At 40.0% G+C, this 12,201-nt stretch overlaps 1 protein-coding gene across 1 annotated transcript in view; it reads left to right on the top strand.

Moving 5' to 3' along the window:
- The window catches only part of LOC138020831 (E3 ubiquitin-protein ligase rnf213-alpha-like), a 500,094-nt gene that overhangs the window by 132,075 nt on the left and 355,818 nt on the right, over window positions 1-12,201 (top strand). Inside the window, 8 exon segments of the mRNA XM_068867751.1 lie at window positions 497-633; window positions 1,131-1,726; window positions 1,944-2,411; window positions 2,756-2,931; window positions 4,430-4,636; window positions 5,415-5,602; window positions 5,891-5,999; window positions 7,593-7,693. Coding sequence (XP_068723852.1) covers window positions 497-633; window positions 1,131-1,726; window positions 1,944-2,411; window positions 2,756-2,931; window positions 4,430-4,636; window positions 5,415-5,602; window positions 5,891-5,999; window positions 7,593-7,693 — 1,982 coding nt within the window.

The raw sequence follows: 12,201 nt of genomic DNA on the forward strand, positions 1-12,201 counted from the left end.
CCGAGCTACCCTCCACCCCTCTGTGTACCAATGTGATCAATATCACGTGACCATATCGCGGGCTCATCGAGGCGGCTAGTTTACAGGGTACATCATTGATATTGGACATACATGTTATGGTCAATTGACACCTGTCAAAACAAGGTATCCGCTGACCAGTATCACGTGACCATATCGCGGGCTTAAGTTTAGAGCTCATCGAGGTCAGCTGGGTTTTTTTTTAAGTTGACCGCTGTCCAGGTACTGGGTTTCGATTGGATCGCATGCTCAAGGCAGGTTAACTTATTATGAGAATAAATTACCCGGGAGCTCCATATTTAGGCTTTGCTAAATCTATACATTACACTTTCAAGATTGCAGTTTCAGTTGCTTGAAATACTGCTTTAACGTTGTGTGCAATATGAGAGGATTAAAGGAAACAATATCTCCATTCAAGAAATGGTGGAAAAGAGTGAAGATATTTGAGAATGCTATCATATCTACACTCTATCTACAGGTCACGACTCACTCCAGGTTGCTGTCATCCAATGATTTACAAGATGTGGCAGATTCAACTTCGCTGTGTTTGCCAAATGTAATGTGCTTAAGTCTGCAGCAATTTCACACAGAACAACAGTTTTGCTCTTCTGTGAGGTTAGTCATACGATCTGAATGCAGCTAGCTTTTGCAAAATCACAACCCTGATCCCCGATGGATATAGCAGTGGAGCCTCTCACTGGTATTCATCCACTTAATCCCTATTTCCATAGGTTGGAAATTAAAATGACATCAAGATTATTGTCCTCTTAGCTAGAGCTGAGAAGTTTCTTATATACTACTCTGATGTTTTCTCCTGTCACCCAAATGAAAAAGTTTAAGTACCAATAGCTCAAATTTGATTCATCCGTATTAGCTCCAAAACTTTTTAATGGTTTATAATAACTTGCCTGCTCATGCCCAAACAACCCAGCTATAAAATGGGAAAATGTAATTTGTAGCGCTCGCAGAAAACTGGCTCGACTATTTATGCGGGTGCCTATCTAAACACAAACGATAAAGAAAAGTGTGATTAGCATGTGGCATAAAGTGAGTACTGAATTGTTATCTATTTTTCAATCAATTGTTTTTTCTCTTGAATTTTTTATTTTAAGGGACTTCATTGCAAAACTTGGTGGAAGAGAAGGCTTGCTTATTGTTCAGTGTGATACTGGTGATGTCAGCGGTAACCTGATACCTTGTGCTCGTCACCTGTTAGTGGAACAAAGGACAATTGCAGTGGAAGATTTTGCAAACATTTTGGGATATGACCCTTCGTCTGTGCACATTGTCATGATAGTACAGCTTCCCCGTGTTGTCGGAGGCTGTCAAACATTTGCAGGTTTCCAAGGGGGACGATGGATATCGGTGCATATCGACGAACTCCGTCCTCCAACTGGTCAAATCCCAGCTATTGAATTTATGGTTGACAGATCAGTTAGCGAGCTGTTTGATGTGGCACCCAGCACCACACGATGTGAAATGGAAGTTGAAGACCCAGAGGAGGAAGGGACCGACATTGAAATGGAGCCTTTTGATTTTGCTCATAGTGACGTCGTGCTGGATAAAGTAGACATTGTCAGTCTGTTGAGAAGTTGTGTTCAAGCAGCCGTTGCACGAATTGATGACGAATCTTGGCGTTCATCACGGTCAACACGTAGAATTGAAGTCATGCTGAATTTTCTTCCAGATGACAGATCCGATGGAACTGGTAGGTATAGAAATTAGCAAGAATTATTATTTTAAAAAGAAGAGTAACCTTTCCCTTTGTAAATGATCGAGTAGGGGCTCCTTTGGAGCTGTCTCACATCAACAACCATGTTGCGTATGTTTCATAACTCTCATCAATTTTCATTATTTCAATCTATTAAGTCATATTTAGAAACGGTCTTAACCTGACGTTTCCAAAATTTCGTGATGTTTTTTAGATTTGTCATTTGCGACCATCTTGGCCCGACGAATCCACAAGCTTCTTCAAGAGAAAGATGACCGTGCTGGACCCAATGCAAGTGACTGGCTTCGCTCAGAAGCTTTAAGTGGTATAGGAATTCATGAGAATGGCACTTTTAGGAAAGCGTTATGGCAAAGAGTGTATTCATCAGTGATTCCAATCCTATCTGAGATCATTGCTTTTGTGGACCGTGACTCCAATTTGGAACTTTTAATGGGCGAAGGGGACTGGTTGTCACATCTGTGGATAGTTTTCTTCCAAGATCAAGCCGTGGTTGAGCTCCATTATGACAACTTTTTATCTCTTGAAAGCAGCATCATACGAGAGCGTGTTCCAGTGACCACGTCAGGGCGTGAAGGGCATATGTTTGACGTGCAGTTTCCTTTCTCTTGGTTAGTAAAAGAACGAATTGACACCATGTGGAGAGAGGCTGCAAGCATAGCAGGTAAATCACCCTTTTTCCTCTACAGGTGGCTTGATAGTTCAAATACTGTAGGAACAATTTGGACAAAGCTACAAGATTTGTAAGATGTGTAAAATTGATTTAGAGAAGGCCAAAAGGTAATTTTTAGAGACATTTCATGCCATTGTCGAAGGATAGACGAATGGAAATGCAAGCAAATAGTGAGAGAAATCTTAATTGTCGTTTTGCAAGAGGAGGAACCGAAAGCGCCACTATGAAGGGAAGATTGTAATCCAGCAATCTCTGTTCCATTTTGTTTTTTTTTGTTTTTTTTATGGATTTCGAATTACAGTTGATGAATGTTTGTTATTTTGTTTTGGTTTTAGAACGATCACGTACCCCAGTTCAGCAACGCCTGCACGATCTTATCAGTAATTCTGAGATTGGCCCTTTGATTGAAGAAGCTCAACAGGAAGGTTATGGTGAAGCTGCAGTGCTGCACTATCTACATGACTTTGTTCACATGGTGCACAAGCCAACAGTTCCAGACGGAGAAGTAGAGGTTTGATATGACATTCGAAGAATAGATATTTAAGTTCTAGATAGCAGCAACAATATAGATAGTCGTATAAACATAACAACTTTCTTTAATTTTCCAGACATAATGTACCGTCGAAACATGTCTGGAAAATTAAAGAAAGTTGTTATGTTTATACGACTATAGATATTTAAGTCATTTGTAACTTGTATGAGACGCAGTTCCTTGTTAGGAGCATTTTGATCCCAATTTCAGGGGACGCAATTCAAAATTCGATCTCCAAATGGATACATCCTCAGATAATCAGTAGTTATTTCTATGGCAAAAATGTGGGTCCCTTCAGTTTGAACGTCCTTTAAATTCTGGGTTGTCCGCTTAATTTGTCCCAAATGCCTTAGTTCATTTTGCGTTAGTATCACATCACACTCACACTAGCCTGTAAAACCTCCATCAATTTGCTCTGACGAAGGCCTAACTCTCGAAACGTAACCTCGTGGACACTGTGGTCAATTTACTTTTATCAACCCAGTTGGTACTTCCAAATTCTCATTTCTCATAGACCCATCAATGCAGTGCCACAGTTTCTTTACAAGCTGGCTCCAATATCCCCATTTGTCTGATATGTGTAATAAGTGTAGCGGGCATCTCTCGTTTTCTTTTTTTTTGCCTTAAGTCTCCCTAATTGTGGTCATTGGCTTTGTACAATTTTCGATTTCAAACAACTACATTTTTCACTGTAGTTGTTTGAAATCGACAGCTTTTTATCATTAATCAAGAAATGAGGCAATTCGACATACGTTATTCAACCGATATTCCAGTTAAGTTAGTTTGAGAACTAAAAAGCCAAACAAGAGGCAAACAAAAGCTGCTAAACTGTTGATTTGACAATGATTGTTTATGCTTCTCTCGACCCCCCCCCCCCCCCCCCCCCCTTTTAACACCACAACTTCTTACAAAGTACAAAGTAGTGCTGCATATCCTGAAGCTTCTTTTACTAGGCCTAAAGACAGTAATCACACACAACCAAGGTTGGAGTTCATTGGCTATGAACAAAGGCCCATAGCCGCTATAATTAAATCTTAATAATTTCTTTTTCTGGCCCAGAAAAGGTGAGTGCACAAAACACGCCCAAAGTGAGTACCAAGAGGAAAGGGAAGGGACGGGAGGGATGAAGAAAACACGTCTTACCACTATGAGTAGCAGAAGTGAATGCCTCGATTGTATAAAAGAAATCAAAGTGTATCACACCCTCACTGGGGGGTATAATCTCATTGAATTATCCATGACCCCTCAGCATTCACCCGGATGTTGTTACGCCATCAGTGAGAGTAACACAACATAACATCGACAAAATAAAAGCGGGGAAAGGCATAAAAATTCTATTCGCAGGCAAATATATCATTTTAATGTATAAGAAAGAATAACAAGGGATACATGATTTTTTGGTTAATGGAAGTTTCGAAATTGTATGGTTGTTTACAAGCTTGTTTATGGGACAATTCTGTTTCTTTTCGGCTTGTAGTTGATTTGCCAAGTCATTATAACAGCGGCTCGTGAACTTCATGGCGATTCCCACTCTTTGGAAGAATTTTCTCTCAGCATCCCTCTTATCCATGTGGTGTATGAAGTCATCAATAAACGTTTAGCAAATCTCAGTCGTCTGATTGAGGCTCAGCCAGACATCATGATCCGCCTCTCGCAAGTGATTCCTCAAGGGGAATCAGAAATGGTAGGACTTTCTGAAGCAAACAGAATAAATAAGCAAATGTCTCATTAATGTCGGAAGTACCGACTATTTGATTCTGGAAAATAAGTCGAGATTTCTGTCTTGGAAAGGTGTTTTTGCTGCTGTTACTCCTGGCGTTATAGCTTTACAACAACGTTTTGGAATTTCTCATTTGGGGTATAGCTAAATGTTGCTTGCTCTTCCCTTTTCAGTTCATTCTCCGTTTGGTTACAATTGTAAGGCAGAACTTTTTTTCTCTTAATTTTCGCGACATACTTTCATTTCATTTCATTGTGGAAGTGTGCTGAAAAATGGGTGCTCAAAAATTAAGTGATTACGCAAGAAAGTCTTTTGGTTCAGTATAGGCTATAAATGTGTTCGCAGAATCCATCTATTTAATATTCTCGCTGTCGTCCTCATCATGTGTCATCTTCTACGTGATCCTTGAGAATTTATTTGAAAACTCAGCTCAACTTGAAGCAAAATGGGTGTACTACAGACTTTTATCTGATGATCAAGGATGCTGGCAACAAATGTTATTTTGAGAGGTGTGGTTTTTTTTTTTAGTTTTTAGAAAGCATCCTTAGGGAAAGAAAACTCACTGATCAGGAAAACCGTACAAGAGCCATACCTTGTAATTAGGTATTAAGTGCCAGTGGCCTTGTTGGCCCGCGCTGATACCGTGAAATCGCGCCACCAAAAAAAAGAGCGGTAAGGTACAGAAAATCTGTCAGCACATGCTCCCCCTTAACATCATCAAAATATCTGAAACTTGTTCCAGGTTCATGATGCAGTTGCACTTCAGTTGTGTCTATCAAAGCTTGAACCAAATGAAGAGGAATTTGATGATCCGCAGACTCGCTTAGTGTGGTGCAATAGAGTTCTGGCCATCAGATCAAGTGCAAACAACTTACTTAATAACAGTGCACAGTATGGTCTGAAAACAGCGCACGTTCTTCATGAATGCAGGTCTGTACATTTCTGATCAAAAATGGTTGGTTGCCCAGTACGGCCCCTTTTTCTTACAATGAATTGTTGCAAACGTGAAGTATACCTGTAGATAGCTACTTTTGAAAAATAACAAATGATAATAGAGTTTAAGTCACTGCGTTTCGTCCTGATTATGCTGAATGCTCTTGCATTTTAACAGTGCCTTTTTTGTTTCAAACTGTAGTCCTATTACATGTTAGCCGGCTAACCTTCTGAGATCCGTAACAAGACTTGTTTTTTCTGCCCCTTAACTGGGATACGTTTCAGGTCTATTTGGCAAAGAGTGAGTGCTGTGAGACTCTTCATAGAACACACCTGTCCTGGCACGTCATTGTGTCACCCTGCTGATGTCAAAAATACTTTTAAACTCTGGAAGGTAATAGCAAAAGATGTTCTTACCATAAGGGCCATGAAGTGTTACCTCTACATCTAATAACATGATTAGCTACGTTGGAATGCGCATTCCAACACCAAGTGTGTCTTTTCTTGCCATATGCTTGGACAATAGGAAGCACAAAAGAGGGTGTGAATCAGGTAAATGTGATCACAGTCTTTGGATCCCTACAGAGACCACGTGATACCTTTTACATCCGAGGTGTAATTAAAGTGCTCCTTTCCTAAAGTGACTTTTGTTCTTGAGAGAAATCCATTCCACCTCAGTTACCGTAAATCTTACTTATGCTTTTAATCAACTTTGTGTTGCGTTCGGTGAAAAAAAAATCTAGTTCAAGCTATTTAGCACTCGCCGTTCCTTTTAGGTTTCGTCGCCATTCAACTATTTTACTCATATTCTTATAATTTATCGTGCTTGATATTATGACGTATCACATATTTGGCCTTTTTCTTGTGATTTCCCTTTAAAAAACCAGTGAAACATGGCAAATTGGCAAGTTTTGATTTCGCCCATGACTGAGCCATTGACAGACAAGAGTCTATTCTGTGAGATTATTCTGTACTTTGCAAAATTCTTTTCTCGGAAATAAACTGTGCGGTGTCATCTCAGGGAGGCACCCTTGCTCATGCCCTGCACAATTGCCCAAAAATATTGTTCAGTTGATGTAATTTGGGAAGGCCATTGAAAGCAAAATATCTAAGAGAAACACTATATTTCATGGTGCAAAAATTTAAATTGCCTATCACCACAACAAGCCTTTCTACCTCGATTAGTTTCCGCGCTTGCTCCAATAGTTTTGGGCCGTTTGCTATTACAGTTTTATAATGAAAGATGGGAAACTGGTCATGGTTTGATCCATGACCAAGCACTGAAGGGGAATGGGGTCGATTGCAGGTTGAAGTCACAAACTACTTGCATTGCTTTTTTCAAGGAACTGTACCAATGCAAAACTGTTTGTAATGTCAGCCCTGTATATACAACCCATTGTCCTTCCTTGCTCGCTCGTAGATCAAATAATAGCTGGTTTTCCCACTTTCATGGAACCTCGAAGACATTTACTTTAAAGTAGTTGAAGCAAGCGCACTGGTTTTGGACTGGTGCAGCGACTAAATGTAGCGGAACCGTTTTTTGAGGTGATAGACACGAAAAAGTAAATGAACGTCTCACAGTTATGTGAACTCATTCGTTATCCAACACCTGTAATAGTTGAAAACTTGCTAGAGAGAGATATTATCAGAAAGTTATTCTGAAACCCTTGCAAGACGGGAGCTGGTCGTTTTTCTCTGTCCTTGTGTGGGCCCAATAGACCAATTTCGATATATTAAAATTCAGTCCTAAACAAAAGGCATCATCTCGAGGCTCTGGGGGAATAAATATAAGGATTTATATGAGTTTATTCCCCAGAGCCTCGAGATGATGCCTTTTGTTTAGGACTGAATTTTAATATATCGAATGTGGGCTATTCCATTAGTATGGGGCTACCGCTCACATGGTTTTACTTTACATGGGTAGAATATAGCACTTCACATTACCCTCAAAATAGTTAATTAATTTATTGTTGAACTTTTCTGACAGGCGTTGGGTGTTGAGACAGACTTCACCAAGCCTGACACAATGAGGGTTATTGAGAAGTTTCTCGTGGACTGCAGTGAAGCGGTTAGCAAACGGTACACCAGGTACGAAGGCGTTAAATCTTTGATCCGTCGCCAGTTTGACTACATTTGTACTCTAAAACAATTGAAAGGCGTTCTTCATACAAGAGAGTCATGATTACCTTGAGTTTTTTGGGTAAGTTATCCCTAAGTGATGTGCTTTGGGCAGTTACGAATTTCCCCTTATGTAGGAGATAAAACCGATTCTAGTTATTGCTACAAAGTGGCAGTGTTGTCCGGTTAGATTATTACTGGGTTGGTAGTATGGCAACCCCAGTCGTAAAATTGGTGGAATTATTTTTTCTTTTTTTCTCTTTTTTTTCCGTGTCGGGAAAGGTCTTTCCTATCATTCCCCTGCTGAGTGGTGTCTTTGTGTGTGGAGTCTTCTTCGCGTATTTTGGTAGGTTTTCAGGGGGTATTAGGAAGGCGTAGATTTCTTTGGTGGACACAGTAGAATATTTCATTAACATGCAATGGCGTCGAAGATTGAAACGCAAATGGCGTTTTGGAGGATCTTTAAACAAATTGTACCCTTATGGAGCTCAAGAATGGAACGTCAATTGGATAAACAAGACAGGCGGTGAAAAATACATATATCTGGAATCTTGAAAGCGACGATTAATGGACAACAATCTTTCGTCCGTCGAGCCGTAATCAGAGCAGATCAAAGTGAGCTATATTTCTAATATTTTACCAAGTGTGGTGTTATGTACAACACTGAAACCAAATGGAAAATTCTCTGGTAACTTATGGGTTTAACAAAGACAGAGAGGGTATCGAACACCTTAAGTGGATTGTCTGGCTATTTATATTTGTTTGTACTCAACTCTGCACAGTCTTCCGGTAACAACTGGAAATTTGAAATTTCAGTAATTCTTGTTACGTATGCCTTCGGCATTCCACGTCTTAAAACCGGTCTGCTGTCTTTTTTTTGTTGGTAGTTACAAATGTGCATACCCCACGGATATTGAAGAAATCTCCGATCGGGTGAAATCACTTTTATACCCTTTCGCATTTCCAAACTTCCCTGCCCCGAGGAGAACTCACATACTTTCTATACGATTACCTGCGAGCGCGTTAGACCACTCGGCCACCGTGACACACTTCCATTATCCAGATGAAAGCAAAGATTTGTTCTCGGATCTTTCCGCCCACCATGATTGATTCAGTGTTAAACTATTCGATAAAGTGGACAGATGGTTTTTCTTGAGAAAGGCAAGCTTTAAAGGTAAGGAGAATTTTCTACGTTATTTCTAGATCTTGCTTCGTACTTGTGTGTTCCACTGTGAACATTATTTTGCATAGAACGAATACTTCATTAGAAGTATTTTGCATAGAACGAATACGCCAATATTTCTTGGGAACCAGTTTGTTCGCCGCTTTGACGTAGAAAGAAAATAAGAAAAAAGCTTTCAACGGCCAAACAAGATAAAAAATGAAATCAAGTTTAAAAAAAGGATTTAGCTATCGCCGTCACGGGGACTTCGCTCTTGTCCCCCATCCAAGTACTAACCTTATTCGGGGGAATTTAACTTCAGCTGACGCTTGGACTAGCATCAACGATTGAGGATCTTTGTGTTAAATTCGCACATATATCTTGTCGAACTTTGTAACACTTGAAAGAAAAAAAAAGCAAACTAACAAAAACCTGGTATCTTGCCGAGATTTTGTCACAGCCGCATCCTTTGTTTCGTGAGTTGTCAGTATTAAACACGCAAGGTAACTTGATCACAGGCGGCCGCTAAAATCGATGTCACTTTCGTTTTTGCGATTTTACTTGTTCGACCAAAAGTACGATAGAAAAATTAAACTCTGATTGAACGTAAAAAAGATCTCCCGAAATGTTTTTCGCTATGGCAAATTGTTCTATTCTCGATCGACACTTCCTAAGAGTTCCTTCTGCTCTCCTTAAAAACTACACATTGATATTTATTTACTTTTGCGTCAATATTTGTTTTGCATAAAGCAGGCTAGCAAAATCTGTACCTTGCGTAGTTCGCATTTTGAGCGTTAAAATATAATTTTTGGTCGTATGTTCCTGACAGCAAGTCGCATATTTTGACGTCCCCCATCCAGACACTAACCCCGCCGGAAGGGGCTTGACTTTAGTGACATTGGTCTTGGAAAGCTGTCAGAAGCTCAGAGCACACGCTTAAGCTTGTGGTGAAAAAGAAGTTGTAAATGATCAACATGTCAGCCTTGAAGCCAAATGTTTCTCAATTTCCTTTTATTTTCTTCAGTCGTCCTGGGTTTAGTATTTTACTGAAGCACATGTCTTCTCAGGGGGTATCTAGCAAAGATGTCTACCATGGCACCGTAATGATTTACGATACCAAACAATAGCGTGTACTATAGAGCTACATATTACGCAAGGACAATTTGAATCTCGTTGAAAACAAAACACAGCTCAGTTGACAGTTATGGAAAAAAGCGCCGTCAAGTTACTGCACTACCACACGTACGCAATGGGTTGCTACTTTAAAAAATATCCCGTATCTCCTCAATTCCATTCCCCCCCCCCCCCCCCCCGGACCCAAAAATCCCTTTTTTGTGCCTAAATATCCCGTATCCTGATCGCTTCTCGGCCTTTTGGCTAAGATTAGGGGCTACGGTCAAGTACCATTGTACTACGTACGGTACTTTTTTCAGTGTCGTAAGGAGCAAACACGGAACAGTTTCGGCTGTTTGTCTGTTCTCTCCAGAAGCGATCACTAGGGTTTTTTGGTTTCGTTTTTGATAGTTTTTTGTTCAGCTCGAGTGTAGAATCATGACGAACTTTTGTAGTTTCTGAGAACTATTTACTACTTGTAGCTTTTGTTGACTTTTGAATCGATGATAGAGAGAGTTTTGGAGATCCCATCCCGGACTGGACTACTGGATTTAAGCTTTTTTTTCGTAACGAGATTTCAGGTTATTGTGGAACTTTTGGTACCAAGTTACTCTAATACTGAAATCAAGTTTATGGAATTGTAAAATTAAACCCTGGACTGTAGAACACGCAATTACGGAATTTTAGATTTTTGAGCATTGAAGAAATAGAGTACAGATGTTGTCTTCTTGTCTTCGCCACGGCAGATTTAAACGGAACCAAACCAGGATTATGGAACCGGACTTCGAATACAGGGCCCAGTTGTTCGAAAGCTGATTACCGTAATCCAGCATTAGAGTAAACTTTGGTTTCATGTTTTACCGTATATCAGCCTTGAACAGCATTTGGGAGTAGAGAATAAAACTCGTTTTAAAACTCGGTCTTTGAACAACTGGCCCAGGATGATAATTTATTGAACTGTGATTTGTACTGAAGCTTTTCGGATGATTTAAGGCTGATCTTGTGATTTTTGGATGAACGGAGTTAAGGAAGCAAGTAAAACTGTAGGATTTGAATAAAGTCTCCTTCCAAAAAATAAATAAATAAATAAATAATCCCGTATCCTGATAACCTACTAATAGGACTTCGTTGTTTGCATTTGCAAATTTAGTAACATTAATAATGAGTTTTTACAACAAACCACTTCAAGTTATATTACAGATTTATCTTTCTGGTAATCTCCCCCCTCATTTTCCGAAGTTTACCTGTACTTGACGTTAACTGTCACTGGACAATTTGTGTTAACTGTTCGCGCATTCCACGGATACGCCCTTGTAGGCGTCTTGTTATATTTATTTTGCGCTCAACTCTGCACAGTCTTCAGGCTAAAAAAATAGGTCCGCAATGCGTACTTGTAAGGGATTTCAGTCATATAAACGTTGAGGATTAGCATTACAGTAAATGTAATACATTTTGTCATGTTATAGTGATAAATGTCGAGTAAAGATTTCGTAGAATCCCCAAGCTGCAGGCGAGGAAACGGTTAGGGGAGAAACATGTTTGGACTTCTAGTTTCAAGGAAATTAGGGGTGCTTACCATTTGTCAGAATAAACCGGTTGGGATGACCGGTGAATAATGGTAACAGTTTTTCCTAAATCAGCAAACCAGCCCAACGAGATGGCACTTACCATCCATTTGCAAATTGTTTCCGGTTGATGCGAGACTGGAAACTAGAAAATTTAGCAAATGTTAAGGACATTTCCACTGTTCCATTCGATGGAAAATGCCATTTACTGTGGTTTGTGTATTTCCCAGTCAGCAGACAAAGCTTGAGGAGGCCCAAGTTATCACAGGGGAAGGAGGGGGGGGGGGGGGGGGGTGATTTACAGAGTTAAGAGTCACCAAGAGAAAATGAGGGGACAGAGAAGGAGGCTCCCTGTCCAGCCCTTGGGATATGCCATGTCCACGAAAAGCACTATTTGAGATGCTGCTTACACATAGATCAACAGTGCTCATTCAAAAAAGTATTTTTAGGGTAGTCCATCCGGGTAGTCCATGGACTGGGGGTCAGTGTTTTGTCCACCATCTAGAGTCAACGCGTTTCAGGCATGAAAACACTACTTCAGAGACTCATGAAATATTTGCGTTCGACAAAAAGATAAATGCCGTCTACTTTTATTCATCAGTGGAAATATTGGAATCAGTCGCTAGTAGCAGAAGAGA

This window comes from Montipora capricornis, chromosome 2, assembly GCF_036669925.1.
Source record: "Montipora capricornis isolate CH-2021 chromosome 2, ASM3666992v2, whole genome shotgun sequence".
NCBI lineage: Eukaryota > Metazoa > Cnidaria > Anthozoa > Scleractinia > Acroporidae > Montipora > Montipora capricornis.